A 14,130-nucleotide genomic window follows, 5' to 3' on the forward strand; every position below is an offset into this window, starting at 1 on the left:
GACGAGGACACGGTAGAAATACAGGTGGCCACCTCGACCGACGATGCCGTCCTGAGCGGTCAAAGACAAGAGCAGCAACTCTTACTTGATCTCTAGGAGCTTAACGTCGAAGACGAGGGTGCTGTTGCCGGGGATCTCGGGCATGGATCGGCTGCCGTAGGCATGGCTGGGAGGGATGGTGAGGCGGCGCTCACCGCCGACGGCCATGCCTACGATGCCAATGTCCCATCCCTTGATGACCTCACCCTTCCCGATCTTGAAGCTGAACGGCGCACCCTTCTTGTTGGCTGTGATTGACATTTGTTAGTAAGGAGACCGACAATGATTGCATTTCACGTTAGAATCCAGGGGTTGCTTACAGTCAAAGACCTTCCCGTTGCTCTGGAGCTTGCCAATATACCGCATGCCAACCTTGTCGCCATTCTTGACGGTGCGGCCGGTGCCGACCTTACGGTCGTCGATGGTGACGCCTTGGATCACCTTGACACCCGGGGCGGCCTTCTTGTCCGACTGTTTGGCCTTCTCGGCCGAGCCGGTGGGGCCTTGCTCGAGGTTCTTGGCAAACTGAACCTTCTTGTCGGCCTTGGTTGGCGTCTCCTTCTTGACCTCTTCAGCAACGACAGCCTCACCCTTGTTATTCTTCAACTTCTTGAGCTGCTTCTTGCTGAGCTTGGTCTCCTCCTTGTTCCCCTTGGTGATCATATCATCAAGGTTCTCGGGGGCCTCCTCGGCAGGACGCTTGTTCTTGCCCTTCTTGGAAGCAGCGGCGACCAGCTTGGGTGCCTCCTCGTCGCTATCGATCTCCTTGACACGGTCGAGGTGGTCAATGTCATCGAGGTCATCGCTCATATCGTCCTCCTCTTCGCCCATGAGGTCCTCAAGGCCAGGAGGCATGTCGTACTCATCATCATCATCCTCGTCGTCGCTCGCATCCTCGTCGACGACATAGTTGCCAGTCAGATGAATGGTGTGAGTACCAGAGACGATGAAGAACACCCTCTCGTCATCACCGATGGTAATATCGAGCGGCTGCTGGTAGTTCTGCAGAGTTCGTCAGTATGAAAGGCGGTGGGCTGGAGAGGGGCAAACGGGTGGGGGAGTGACTTACGCGTTCGGTGTCAAGGGTGCAGACAACATACTGCTCGAGGCCAAGACCCTCCTCGAGGTCGCTGTCATCATCCGACTCCTCGTCATCCGACTCGATGGCCTTCTCCTTGCCCTTCTTGCTCTTGGTGCCGTTAGGAGTAGCGTCAGCCTCCTCCATCTCCTCGTCCGAGGCTTCCTCCTGGGCGGCCTCGACGAGCTTCCTGAGGGCAGCTTCTTGGCGAGCCTTCTTGGTCTTGGCAGGGTCACTGGGGCCGCCATTGGGCTCGTCGTCATCATCATCAGAGTCCTCCTCATCGTCATCCTCCCCACCACCCAACAGTCTCTGGAGGTACTCATCCTCGTCCTCATCATCGTCATCAGGGCCGCCCAGGCGGGTCTTGATGACCTTCAAAGTGGAACGGGGGACAGATGGGAGGTTTCCGTCTTCGTCCGCCTCGGGTTCCTCAGTTGGGTCAATAGCGGCCATGGTGATGCGGATCTAGAAGACGTCAGTGAGTGGAAGCCATGGACATGGAATGGGCCGGCAATCAAGAAGGCGCCAGTCGATGCTAAGGGGGGCAACGAGCTGGGGAGATTAGAGGGAAGTAATAAGGATGCCACATACCGTCGCAGGGAACTCGGCGTGGACAGGAACCATGACCTCGCCGGGCGGGACCTCGAGCCCGTAGACGGCGACGGGCAGCAGCGGCGACATTGCGATTGACGTTTGAACTTAAGATAGAGGATCTAGAGAATCGTCTTTCGATTGGTAGGCAAGATTGGATGATTAACTGACACGGAAAGTTATGATATCCGATCGCAGATTTGTAGCGAAAGAGAGTAGAACGGTTGAAATTTCTACTTTGAATGAATTGCTGGGAAAAAAGTTCAGTAGCAATCAGCTTCATAGCAAGCTCCGAATTTTTTTTTTCTTCACCTGAGCCTTGGGGCCTTGCGACCCCACCGCACTTGCACTAGCGCCACCGATAACAGTCTTATCCTAGTAGCGCCTTCTCCCGGCCAACCAGCGGAGTCCCTGCCACTTTCCTGCACTTTGATATTGAGGCTGCTGGCTTACTGGGATGTCTCACCGCAACTCCCCGAGACAAAACAGTCCCTTCGGATCTTCCATCGACTTCGAGGGTATTTGTAGTCTGCTGCGAGGATATAAATACAAGTCGGTAAAAATGAGATGCCTAGGTACCAATGGAAGGTACTGCCTCTGACTAGCTGCGACAATGACTCGCAGCATCGGCCTCTTCCCGTGGAATGTTCGTTTGGCGTAACGGCTCCGCTCCTAATTGCTTAACGACTCAACATTGCAACACATCTACAACTATTTAACAGGATATTATCTCTTGGTCTTGGAGTCTTGGTTTTTTTTGCTTGCATGTTAAGTGCTCTTCTAGACGTCAAGTTGCAAGGGGGCTCCAGGCTCCCTGTGCCTACTTTGTTTGAATAATGATGCCAGGCAATAGCCTTGACCCAGTAGCCTCCATTAACACCTAATTACAATAGTGCAGGCATCGTGGATGCGAACTAAATGTTTTCTCCTATACAGCGCGCAAAGAGGGGAGAGCGTGCCCCCATCCGATTTCGATCGTTCGTCACCCGCCTAGTTACTCTTCGACTTCCTCCCAAATCCCATGAACCAGGCCCTCAGAAGCGCCCACGCAAACCCAATCCTGAAGCCAGTCTGGCTCGCGCCATACTTCTGCGGCCGCTCCCCCGCATCCGCTAGTTTGGTGGCAATATCGACGAGCGGCCCAGGAAAGTGCCGGCTCTCTCTGGCGTACGCCGCGACGAGGTCGTTTCCATTCGTGACGCCGCCTACACGTGATTAATTTGATGGTCAGCCAGCCAGCCAACTGGCAGAAAGTAAAGTGTGTGGGAGACGAGAGGAAAGACACGACCACCTACCGCTGGACCAAAGGTTCCCATCACTCACCCACCTCAGCTCGTCCCCCAGCAGCGTGACCCCCTCGAACCTCTCCCCAATCTCCTTCTGCAGCCCCCTCGGGCCGCACGCCCTCCTACCCCTGAGCAGCCCCGCCTCCCCGCAGATATAGATTCCCGTACACACGCTCAGGATATCCGTATCCCGCACCCTATTCGCATGGCCCCTCAGCCAACCCAGCACCTCGCCATCCCACCTCAGCCTGGGATCCGGGCCGGGCACCAGCACGACATCCAACCGGCCGGCGCCCACCTCCGGGTCGGACAGGTGGTGCGTGCACGTGACCGACATGCCCCCGGTCAGCTGGATCGGCCCTCCCGCCGCCACGGTGCCCACGTAGGCTATCCAGACGTGTGGCGCGATGTCGGCCGCCGCTCGGGGTAGCTTCTCCAGCGCCGATAGGTACTCGTGGCTCATCATGTCGAACAGGTCCACGCACGCCGTGTCCAGCAGTTGGGCCCCCGACGGCAGGAACACGCCGATGCGGACGGTGGGGCGGTCACTGGCGGCAGCGGCGGTCATTCTGGATGGAAGTTGAGGAGACGGAGGTCATCTAGTGGCCTTTGCGATCGGGACGCTATTCTCGTGGACGACTAGGTAGGTGAGGGCTTTGGATGCAGATAGACTGGTGAATTTGTGGTAAACTTGTATTTTCTAATGACAGCATGTAGAACACAGAGGCGGCCGTCTATATATATAAGTACAGAAATCTATGTCCTTTCCCGTCCTGTTTACCCTCCCAACATCGAGATGTCTCCGACCTTCAATCGGAACCCCGGATCCTGCTGAGTGAATGTCGGACAATGGCAAGTTGTGGGTCTTCACAGGACCAGCCCTGATTGGCTGAAGTATCTTCAAGCTCCGAAGTGTCTCGGCGGTTACCCGCGTGGCAGGGGCGGCAAAGACCTTGCCCGAAAGGAAGGTTCCGGGCCAACTCGGCACTGGTTCCCGACCCAAAAGCTAAGTAAGTAAGACATGGCGGGTATACGTCAGCCTCGCCCCTGGCCTGGCATGACAATTACGCGTTCCTGCACTAAATCGAAACGTGGTTGCGACTCCGGAGAAAATGGGCCTATGTACTTCTTGATGCTTCACACGGCCTTTGATACTTTCTCTGCATTGACTGTCTAGACTCTAGGCATGTTGGTGCTGCTCCGCGCAAAAGAAGTGGGAGGCAGTCCGAGTTATCCTTCCGACATGTGACCAGAGCTGCAGATATCAACCACCCTCCTCCGGCTCTTCACGGGTAGGTAGACGAGGTACAACTCCTGGCCAGCCTGCCTTCAGTGCCCCCGCCACAACGACAGCTTCTCCCGTATTGCCTTTCTCGTCTAGGTACAGAAAATATTAAGTATTAGAGGTTAATGGTTATTAGAGATCCGGGCTTCGCCGTCTCGTCGAGAAACCCTTTCTTCCCCTGTTAGTCCTTCTCCCTGACGGACGAGGACAAATCCACCCTCCCAACATCATTAACCTCGAAAGTCTTGCCAGGCCCCCCTGGTCCTTGCCAAGGGCTGCTCCTCTCCAGGCCCTCATCTCGCTGGTTCCGATATAGTTTCCTTCTAAGCGAATGACGCGGGTAAGCAGGGGTATCGACCCATGATTCGCCCCTGCAGTATGGTCCCTCTTACTCCCCAAACTCCATTGAACACCGAAACAGCACCAAAACGGTCGAACCCCGGTATCTAAATGCCCAATGCCGATGCCCTGTCATGCATATCAACATCATACCCTGTCTATTCAAACATGGGAGCCTCGCAAAGCCGTTGCCTTGCCAATAGTAGAAAATAAAAGGCCTGTAAAAACAGTACAGGACGGCATGTCTGGTTTCGTCTTCAAGGGTGGGTTTCGGAGAATCAAACGAAAAATGGTTGCGGTAGATGACTCCACGGATCTCGGCGTCGAGTCGTGGGGTCGCATCCGGATTTAGAAACGAAAGTTATAAACAGGGTGTTGGGGAAGGAAAAGCACAACTAAGCCCGCGAGGAGGCACTCTGTCATGCCATTTCTTCGATGCTTATCGACTTTGCTCGTTGTCGAGTGACCTTCTTGCTGACCGTATACACCAGGTCTAACGTCCAGAAGTGACATATCTGTGCTTGCGCACATGGGATGGCGCCATACAAGGGAGCCACGAGTGGGACCATGATGTAGTCAATGAAGTTCTTCTTGACCGCTCGGTGCGAGAAATTCATGCCCTTTGCGAGACCGGCATCGTTCATCTCCTTCTCTCGGGTCGCGATGCATATCTTGTGGAAATTCTCGTACATGAAGAGGTAGAGAGCGACTTCCATAAAGCCAAGAGTACGCAGGACGTTGCAAACCTTGAAAATACATGCGACTCCGTGCTCATCAGCCGCATCTGCGGTAACCCAGGCGTACAGGGTAGAGGAAATGACCAGAATGGTCATCTGAACGGGCAAGAAATGGGCCTCAAACAGTCGGTGGAAGAGATAAAAGATGCGTTGATAGTTGGGACCTTTGAGGGTGTCCTGGGTCACGTCGGAGAAAATACCGCTCTCGGGGGCTCCCTCGGAGTTGGGCGAATCTAGTTGCGCTTGCGGGACGTAGGCATCAGATGCATCGTTCCTATTTAATACCTCGTCAGTTATGGGTCGCCAATGATGGAAGTAAGGGGGTTAGCCCACAAGGAACTGTGCAGAGGTCGGAATGCCCTCGACGTATGCTTCCTCTCCTGCCAAAGCTCCACTGTCTTCCTCAAGGCAAAGCCAGTGTCCAAAGCGCCCCACATATGACGCAACGCCTGCTTGTATCGGGCGCGCATATCGGTAACAATTCCAGAGGCTCCCTTGCCATGTCCGCCGCCAGTGACGTTGCTTTGGCTGATGGGGCTGAAGACGGTCCGCACGGTCAAGTTACCATTAAGCGCGAAGAAACACTTGAGGTACATGTGTAGATCCTCGCCGATAGCCTCCGGGTCACAGTCCCAGCCACCGACGCGGTCGACCAGCTCGAGAGGAAGGGAGTAGACTGAGGTTGGAGGGGCGATAGTCGAACTGCTGTACAAGCCAGACAGGCCGGCAGCGCACCACAGAATATCGGCCACCCGGACAATGGCGGGAACATTGTGAGCATTCCGGTCGAAGATGATCGGAGCCGAATACATGGTGGTGGTGGCAGTGTCCGGGTGAGTCACGTGCATGGTGGTGACTAGGGCAAAGTAATTGGAAGAAAGGTGACTATCGGCTATGGGGAAGGACGTTTTGTTAGTGAATCGTCTCGCAACACACGCAGCTGCCATGACAGCTGAAGATGGACACTTACCATCAATGCCTGTGATCACAACGTTCTTCCGAATGGCCATCGAGTATTTCCCACTGAGCTTCCGTGCCGCCCAAGCGACATTGCTTCCTTTGCCAGCGGACTCGCCTGGGATATCGCAGGGGTGAATTGTGAAATCAATCGATCGGAATTTCTTGACGAACTCGGAAATGAGCGACATGGCTTTGAGCTCAACATTGTTTTCACGCTGCTCCATAGCCAGGTAGACCTATATTTCCAAATTGTCAGCTGGTGTCCGATTTCCAAGCAGTATCAACCCCTGAGTTGGATCTCCACCAACACCAGACAAAGTAGGCAAGAGTGCGAGTCTTGGCCGAGGTGCCTGCTCTTTCCAAAGTGGGACTTCGGGGTACTCACGTCGTAAGTGTTGCGCGCCTGAGTATGCGACGCCAAAACCTCCAAGGTCTCTCTCAATGTGTCCATTTCCTCCTTGTAGTTCGGGATGATGATGGCATGGATAATTTGGTCGCGCGCCGTGTCAGTGTCAAGATAGGTGCCTTGGTCAAGATCGCCAGCCTCGCTGCTCGAGGCGGAACACCCGTCTCGAGAGGAAATTAGGGTTTCGGAGCTCGATAGAGAGGTCGAGGATCCTCGGCGGCGACGCGCAAACCTAAAATCCTTGAGCAGTTTGCTGCGCGCAGTCTTTCTGAGATTCCTGGTAAGGTCCCAAATCGCCCAACAGGCACGCAGGGGAAACATGGAGACGAGGACGTGGATGAAGAGACAGTAGTAGGCAAAGATGACGGTCCAGATGCCACCGCCTGTTGTCGAGGAACTAGGCGCACTAAGGGTGTCTGGCTGCTGATAGTGATAGCCATTCCGCTGCGCTTCAGATTCTCGAGAGATAACCCAGTACGAGAGCGCAATGGTGACTACCATAGCCAGACCACCCGAACGCCGGGAAGCCCAGGAGAAGAGCCCCATTATGGCGATAGCAACGAAGAGAGGCGTTCCTCGGGGCCAGTTAGAACGCGGGTGAGATGCAGGTCGCAAGGAACAGGCAATATACCCGCCTAGAATGGGAGAAAGGAAGGAGGGAAAGAGAGAAGGGGAAAGGGAGAGAAGGAGGTGGGGGACGATACGATGGTACGGCGGCGAGACCAAAGTATCGTACCGTCCTACTCTAGAGGTACCCGCGGGAACTAGGTAAGGTACCTCGGGCAATTAAGGTTGGAAAGGAGGGAATGTGAAGAAAAGGAACGAAAAGAAAGAGGAAAGTGGTAGGTGCACGAGAAAAGAGTGCGATATGCCATGCGGCCGCCTGGAGGTGAGCATGGAATCGAGCTGGAAACAAGAGCTATCAAACCGTCGTAGGTATCGAGGTCAAGCCGCCCAAGCCACCAAGGCCTAGACCGGGGGAAAGGGGGCAGCCATCCTAGGTCCCCGCTCATCATCACCGGCCAGTGGTCGAGGATGGTGGCGGATTGGGCACTTGGGATTGGAGGAGCGATGACCTCGCAGATCGAGGTAATTTTGTCGTAGGTACGTACCTAGGTACACACTACCTTGTACCTTGTCCTGGCCCGTTCCCGTTCCACGTAAAAAAAACAAGCCTTCGTCAATTCAACAGCCGGTGCAGCTCCAGTCCGCCCCACTGCCCCTCGGGCTAGGGGGTACGGCAGCGCCATTTGTTTATTGGGTGGTGAAGAAATATATGTGGGTCATGGGGGAGCTAAATGTTGGAGCTTGACGGCTTTAGGCAAGGTTTGATTTAGTGTCATTTTTCTGCCGCCGCATGGAACTGTGGGACACTGACGTTGACAAGCATGGCCTTTCTCTGCGAAGTCTGGCCAGGTCCAAATTTCGACAGCACAGCCAAGAACAACAGAGCCAATAGTAACTCGACTTCTGCGGATGTACACATTTACGTACCACAATCCACCACCAACACTCGCATGCAAGGGACCGTCAGCTATTGCAGTGGCTGTTGTAGTGTACATAAAATCACACATGTTCCTCATCTTCCTTCCCCGCCAATGGGAAAGAAAAATTGGACACACTCAGACCCTGTACCAATCTCGTGGGTGAACGGTTCTGCCCCTGGTCACTACCCCGTACGATATGCGGTTCCGCTTAACTAAGTAAGAGGGAAGGTCAACTCGCCTCGATGCATCCCCTTTTTGGAAAGCTCTGCTCTCGTATGTGAACAGGGCCGTTTCGTAGTTACACAACTGCGCTGTTGGGGGGAATGATGATTTGGGGAAATTGATAGGTACATACCTACCTAAGGTAGGTAGTCTCTTTGGTACTGGCTGGGCTTACGTTCTGCAAGCTTTGTGTTCGTACCCCACCAAAAATCAAGAATCTCCGGACTTACATAGGTAGGTTGGTACGCAACACTGGAAGCTGGACGAAAATGGCACTGACTGCGATCACCAGCAGGATGATTAGCTAGATCTAGTAGAATCGCTAGCACTAAGACGGTGTTGCGTATGAACAAGCTCATTGGCCAGCTTTGCTGAGTTGATACCACTGCCAAGGTCATTTCGCTTGTGATCGACATAAATTCTCGCACATCAGCCCCAGCGATTCGGCCACGATACCTCCTTCTCGCCAGGAGTTGTCGCATTGCATACTACCATAGTACGCAGAATTTAATAGTTCGGTAGGCAGCCGTTGTTGAAGCTCTGGCTCTTTGGATCGGCGTTTTCTCGAACAATCATCGGGATCTTCCAACTCGTCGCTCTGACACGATCCTCCGACACCGTGTGAGAGTGGATTGATGTCAATATGGGCGCTTCCACTGGTTTACAATCCATGGGTCCTCCTCATCTTGGTGCCCATCTGTTGAAAATGCTTTTTTTCGTGTAATTACTTCCGCGTCTCGCCCTGGGCTCCAAAGCCACACTCGGTGAAACGCTAGATGGTATCGCCCAGGAAGCCAGGAAACCTTAACTTCTGCTAGTGTAGTTACTTTATGTAGCGTGTGTAGCTCTGGAGTGAGGGGGTGTACAAGGCAGTTGCAGTTTCGCCAAGGACTGCGCCGCAGGCCTCCGCCCGCTGCTGCATGTCATACCACCCTGACGGAAAATAGAGTATTATTTCAAATTAAGCAACTACTCACGTAAGCCAGCTAAGCCACAGTTGTGTCGCCCGTCAAGATTCTAGAAGGAAGTACTGTACATCCCTGCCAGGTCTTGGATCTGAATCTGGGACGCGGAGTTTCAGACAGGCACCCCACCAGTGGCCCAGACGTGGCCCGCCAAACAAACCCCGCAGATTGTCTGACGACACAGTGAACCCTCGTTTTCATGCGATTCACGGACGACGGGTCAGAGACTGCGCAAACTGACAGCCGTACAAGCTAATAGTGAGGGTAATACACATGTTCCTGACGATCATGCGTGAGCCCTCACGTAAGGCATCGAGTTGCGATCGCTTGATTTAGCTACATGTCATGCTAGCTTTGATACCAGGTTGATATGTAACTCGACAATTGCCCCAGCCCGGGCTGGGTCCTCCGATTCCTTCGCCGCCCGACGCCGTCTGACGCGTAACCCGACGCGTACGTAACCTAGGGAATGGAGATCCTTCTGCCCCTTGGCACGAACTGCTGCATAGCAATCCGACTCCACAGCCGCAAACACCCAGGTGCCCTGCAGGCTACTTCCTAGTGACTTCTTGTAAGAGATCCCTCAGATCAATCATGTCCGGCCAACTTCTAAGTGAAATGGATTTGACCATCTGCCGTACCCCACGATCAGCTTTTAGTAGTGGTGAACAACCACCCACGAGGTACAGAGTGAAACAAATCTGAGCCATTAGCATACCTCAAGTCAAATTTCTAGCCGTCCGTACAGGCAAGTTCCATGGCTTAAATTTGAGCTGATATCATCTATCATCTCAAGCTTCCCTCACACGACCTTCTCGAAGAGCTTCTGGATGGGCTTGGCAGCCTGGAGGGGTGTCAGAAAACAGGCAAAAGTGTGCCCAAATCCATGGTATCAAAACTCACGTCGATGAACTTTTCGAGATCCTTGTCGAGGTTCGCAAGATCGTCCCGCCGTTTCTTATTGTCGGCGATGAGCTTCTGCTTGCGCTTGAGGAGCTCCTGCCTCTGTTGCTCCAGCGCCTCCCGCTCCGCTCTCTCGTGATCGATGCGCGCAACCATGAGGGCGTTCTCGTCTGCGTCGGCGTGCTCGGGATGCTGGGCTAGAAACTCCTCGACGGGGATGAGTGGAAGTTGTTGGTATTTGTGACTGCGGTTTCATAACGTCGTCAGCATATCTGGGAAAGGGTCCTTGTACCCCCACAGACGCGTCGGGCCCGCGTCTTTCGAGAAACAGCACACACGGAGGAGGAGCACGCACTCGAAACCCTCGCAGGCCTGGATCTCATCCTCGAGGTGGCGCTGCTCGTAGTACAGATTCTGGAGCAGCAGGTGCAGTCGGTCGACCTCCTGCCGCGCCTCGGCCGTCACGGCCTTGGTGTCACGGGCGCCGAAGCAGGCCGCGCGGTGGAGCCCGCGCAGGCGGGAGAGGTTCGTGTTCAGCAGCTTCTGCTGCTTCGAGATTTCGGCCTGCACCTCGGAACTGAGCGGCCCGTCGCCCGCGGCGGTGTGCGCCTCGGCCACGAGCTCTACGAGGGCGAGAGCCTGCTCCCGTGCAGAGCTCGACGTCTCGAGGACGGACGCAAGTGACGGGTCGGAGATCTGTGCGTCGATGGCCATGGTCGCTTGATCGCTTGGTCGCTTGGTCGCTGGGTCGCTGAGCCTGCCGGGGTGGGTCGATCGGGTAGTGCAGATTGCGGCGTCGATGTTTGTTGATACTATGCAGTAATTCCTGGTCGACAATTGCTTGGCGCTTTCCGAAGACACTGTCCTGGTTTTCGGTGATAGCGGTTGAAGTTGTCCGTGGCGGAAACTTCCTGCCCGTTGTTCCGAAGATGTGGGGTTTCTGTACGGTTTCCGATTGGGGAAGTTGGGCTGGCAAGCGTCTTGGCGCATCTCCTTTCCAAAACCCCGGTTTTTGGGGATCTCTCATAAGCAATGGAGGCCACAAAGCCGGTGCGCCATTTCTCCTTTCATTTCCCCTCATTGTCACTTCCTGCTCCCGGGTGTTGTTGTCCATCGCAAGCCCTGTGCCTTCCCGCCGTGGCCAGACAAAATACTCTGTACCCGCCACGTACAAGATACCGAACCCACATCGGCGACCTACATAGGGCTAAGAAAATACGTACTTCTTTCTGTATGGAGGCGAGATCATAGGTCGTTTTCCCGGTGGCCAATCATCACCAATCGATCTCCCACGCCCAACCCTTCAGCCATTCTGTTTGATGGTGGTCTGCGCTTTTCATGTGAAGACCACCTACGTCTTGCATCTTGCCTTCCTTAAACGAACAGTCAGGCCCCGTATTGAGGCCCAGCTGATCGCCCATCATGAGCATCTCATCAAACATGAATTGCGCCACGCCATTCACCTTTGCAGCTCATGACGACGACGTGTCTGAAGCTGCCACGACTGGAGCCCGACCCCAAGAGAGGCCGGTAATCAAGAGGCGGAGGCATTCGCACTTTATTCCGCGCAGGAAGTCCATTGTGAACCATATCATGGACACCGAGGAGGGTATCCTGTTGAAGGTTTGTCTCCTTCAACCCCCCCCGGCCGCCCGGGACGTTTAGCCGCTGACGCATGGAACAGGTTGATTTGTTTCTCTCGGAACTGGAACGCCGGCTTGATTTCTTGGAAAGCTATGGGGATTTCACTGATTCGAGCATCTCGAGGGCGTTCTCAACGCTGCAGACAGTCAGGACACAATGCTCGCAAGTCTCGGAAGAAATGATCGGGGCCGGGCGCCGGAGACTGCACGTGATGGTGGAAACTCTGGAGGCGAGATATCAGGGCGCCCTTGCGGCTGCGGGGTCGCTGAACGACAAGGCGAAGGTGGGCATCGAATTGCTAGATGGTATGCTTAACGATTTCGAGAACCATGCACACAAGCTGCGGGACAGGGGCCTGGCCAATGCGGCGGATGCGGCAGGGATCCTGATGGATGAGAGCCGTCGTGTTGTCGACGAGGGCATCGAACGGGCGCGCGAGGTGGTTGACGAGGGCATTGGGCGAGCCATGCGCGCCGCGGAGTCGCTCGAGGACCACGTCCAGCGCGCGATAGCCCATGCTAGGGAACACGGCCTCATATGCTATGACGACTTGCCGATGCCGTGGCGCGTCAACCCGCACATTCTCAGGGGCTATCGCTTCTCCGAGTCGAAGCTGGGCTGTGTCCAGTCCGCCTTTGGAATCTCCAACGAGCTTGTCAACATCTGGTCCCACGCGATCGGCCTAGTTCTCGTCCTCGCCATCGCGTTCTATTTCTACCCGACGAGCCTCAACTTCTCCCTGAGCACCAAAACCGACGTCTTCATCGCCGCCGTCTTCTTCTTCGCCGCTTGTCAGTGCCTGGTCTGCAGCACCATCTGGCACACGATGAACGCCGTTGCCGACCTCAAGTTAATCTCCACCTTTGCCTGTGTCGATTACACGGGCATATCGTTGCTAATAGCGGCATCGATCATGACGACCGAATATACGGCCTTCTACTGCGAGCCCGTCAGTCGGTGGGTCTACATCAGTGCAACTGCGATCCTCGGCCTTGGGGGTGTCATCCTTCCCTGGCATCCCCGGTTTAATGGACAGGACATGGCCTGGGCGAGGGTTGCATTCTACGTCGGCTTGGGGGCGACGGGATTCCTCCCGATCTTGCAGATTTCCATGACCCGCGGGACCGAGTTCGTATGGGAGTTCTACTCGCCGATTGCCAAGTCCCTTTTCGTCTACCTTTTCGGGGCCTTCATCTATGCCAGCAAGGTGCCGGAGAGATGGTGCCCAGGCATGTTCGACTATTTTGGTGGGAGCCACAACCTCTGGCACATTGCCGTGCTTGGCGGCATCCTTTTCCACTACTCCGCCATGCAGGAGTTCTTTTCCGGTGCCTTCAGACGAGCCGAGGACGGCTGCCCGTTATACTGAGCAGATCAAGGCGCGAGCTTGTCACTAGTTCAGGGGGACTCTACTGGAGAAAGCTGGCAAGAGGGCCAACTATTCTTCTAACCGTAATAAGGGGGTATCTGCCACCATAATGGCCACCACTCCGCTGCTCTGCGTATCACCTCGGACAGTACCAGAGTAAACACAGCCCTAGTGGGGTAATCGAATGCAAAATCCGCCTCCTTCCGTTGCCGGCACAGGGACCAGTCGCAACCAAACCGAACTCCAAACCGCCCGCAGCTCACTGGGGCATCAAACCAGAAAAAGACAGCTCTTCAGCACGAGGCCATAAACACTCCGACCACAGCCATCGCCAGGGTGGTCCACGTCAACGTCCACTGTCCTCTTATCGCCACCGAGACCTGCACCACGGGGTTTCCCGACGCGCTTGTGTTCGAGGTCGAGTTCGTCCCACTATGTGTCACCCCCGTCGCCGAGGAAGCCCCAGGCGAAGCCGTGCCGGCCACCCCTGTAGGCTTTGTGGGATAGCCTGCGCCCGGTGCTTCGAGCGTCGCGCTGTCTGACCCCGAAACAAGGGAGGGTGGCAGGGAGAAGCCGGCGTTCTTTGCACACGTTGCCAAGTTCTCGCCCTGGTAACCAGGTTAGCTGTTGCTGTGGCGCCTGCGCGCATCGCGACCGGGAAGGGGCTTACATCAACACAACAATAACCACCCACCGGGGCGCAGTATGAGCCGGCATCGCAGTATCCGAAATCAGTGGGGCAGCACGACTATGCGACTTGTGTCAGCTCTTCCATCTCTGCCTGGCCATCCGTGCCGGGGGGGGGGGGGGGGGGGC

At 55.3% G+C, this 14,130-nt stretch overlaps 6 protein-coding genes across 6 annotated transcripts in view; 1 reads left to right on the top strand and 5 right to left on the bottom strand.

The window, feature by feature from the left end:
• Nucleotides 1–23: 23 nt before the first annotated feature.
• On the bottom strand, nt 24–2,045 carry QBC33DRAFT_324934 (uncharacterized protein). Its single transcript, XM_060423618.1, has 4 exons — nt 1,712–2,045; nt 1,109–1,585; nt 360–1,041; nt 24–287 (listed from the first exon to the last, which is right to left on the bottom strand). The coding sequence occupies exons 1-4, from the start codon at nt 1,799–1,801 to the stop codon at nt 82–84; spliced, it is 1,455 nt and encodes a 484-aa protein (XP_060285752.1). The 5' UTR covers nt 1,802–2,045; the 3' UTR covers nt 24–81.
• A 461-nt stretch (nt 2,046–2,506) lies between these two features.
• On the bottom strand, nt 2,507–3,685 carry QBC33DRAFT_324979 (class I glutamine amidotransferase-like protein). Its single transcript, XM_060423620.1, has 2 exons — nt 3,007–3,685; nt 2,507–2,916 (listed from the first exon to the last, which is right to left on the bottom strand). Exons 1-2 carry the CDS (start codon nt 3,563–3,565, stop codon nt 2,702–2,704), a joined length of 774 nt encoding a protein of 257 aa, XP_060285753.1. The 5' UTR covers nt 3,566–3,685; the 3' UTR covers nt 2,507–2,701.
• A 1,321-nt stretch (nt 3,686–5,006) lies between these two features.
• Nucleotides 5,007–7,379, bottom strand: QBC33DRAFT_325010 (glycosyl transferase family group 2-domain-containing protein). Its single transcript, XM_060423621.1, has 4 exons — nt 6,704–7,379; nt 6,329–6,554; nt 5,692–6,250; nt 5,007–5,632 (listed from the first exon to the last, which is right to left on the bottom strand). Exons 1-4 carry the CDS (start codon nt 7,268–7,270, stop codon nt 5,041–5,043), a joined length of 1,944 nt encoding a protein of 647 aa, XP_060285754.1. The 5' UTR covers nt 7,271–7,379; the 3' UTR covers nt 5,007–5,040.
• A 2,821-nt stretch (nt 7,380–10,200) lies between these two features.
• On the bottom strand, nt 10,201–11,015 carry QBC33DRAFT_556834 (putative THOC5 family protein; the record flags this gene model as incomplete). Its single annotated transcript, XM_060429761.1, has 3 exons — nt 10,201–10,242; nt 10,302–10,545; nt 10,657–11,015. The coding sequence occupies 3 exons, from the start codon at nt 11,013–11,015 to the stop codon at nt 10,201–10,203; spliced, it is 645 nt and encodes a 214-aa protein (XP_060285755.1).
• Nucleotides 11,016–11,741: 726 nt separating this feature from the next.
• QBC33DRAFT_513050 (progestin/adipoQ receptor family protein) lies at nt 11,742–13,314 on the top strand (the record flags this gene model as incomplete). The annotated part of the gene is made up of 2 exons (XM_060425953.1): nt 11,742–11,924; nt 11,986–13,314. The coding sequence occupies 2 exons, from the start codon at nt 11,742–11,744 to the stop codon at nt 13,312–13,314; spliced, it is 1,512 nt and encodes a 503-aa protein (XP_060285756.1).
• Nucleotides 13,315–13,607: 293 nt separating this feature from the next.
• QBC33DRAFT_556836 (uncharacterized protein) overlaps nt 13,608–14,130 on the bottom strand; it is a gene marked incomplete at both ends in the record, with an annotated part of 846 nt that continues 323 nt past the window's right edge. Inside the window, 2 exons of the mRNA XM_060429762.1 lie at nt 13,608–13,922; nt 13,985–14,062. Coding sequence (XP_060285757.1) covers nt 13,608–13,922; nt 13,985–14,062 — 393 coding nt within the window. The remainder of the gene's footprint in view (nt 13,923–13,984; nt 14,063–14,130) is intronic.

This window comes from Phialemonium atrogriseum, assembly GCF_030411735.1.
Source record: "Phialemonium atrogriseum strain 8032-3 unplaced genomic scaffold QBC33scaffold_6, whole genome shotgun sequence".
NCBI lineage: Eukaryota > Fungi > Ascomycota > Sordariomycetes > Cephalothecales > Cephalothecaceae > Phialemonium > Phialemonium atrogriseum.

What these genes read in the sequence shown, in the direction of transcription:
- QBC33DRAFT_324934 (XM_060423618.1), bottom strand. Translation starts at nt 1,801, where the DNA reads ATGTCGCCGCTGCTGCCCGTCGCCGTCTACGGGCTCGAGGTCCCGCCC. An exon ending in GCACCCTTGACACCGAACGC is followed by an intron (nt 1,042 to 1,108) that starts GTAAGTCACTCC and finishes CGAACTCTGCAG; the next exon opens with AACTACCAGCAGCCGCTCGA. An exon ending in CAACGGGAAGGTCTTTGACT is followed by an intron (nt 288 to 359) that starts GTAAGCAACCCC and finishes TGTCAATCACAG; the next exon opens with CCAACAAGAAGGGTGCGCCG.
- QBC33DRAFT_324979 (XM_060423620.1), bottom strand. Translation starts at nt 3,565, where the DNA reads ATGACCGCCGCTGCCGCCAGTGACCGCCCCACCGTCCGCATCGGCGTG. An exon ending in TGGGAACCTTTGGTCCAGCG is followed by an intron (nt 2,917 to 3,006) that starts GTAGGTGGTCGT and finishes AATCACGTGTAG; the next exon opens with GCGGCGTCACGAATGGAAAC.
- QBC33DRAFT_325010 (XM_060423621.1), bottom strand. Translation starts at nt 7,270, where the DNA reads ATGGGGCTCTTCTCCTGGGCTTCCCGGCGTTCGGGTGGTCTGGCTATG. An exon ending in AGGCGCGCAACACTTACGAC is followed by an intron (nt 6,555 to 6,703) that starts GTGAGTACCCCG and finishes TTGGAAATATAG; the next exon opens with GTCTACCTGGCTATGGAGCA. An exon ending in TGTGATCACAGGCATTGATG is followed by an intron (nt 6,251 to 6,328) that starts GTAAGTGTCCAT and finishes CCTTCCCCATAG; the next exon opens with CCGATAGTCACCTTTCTTCC.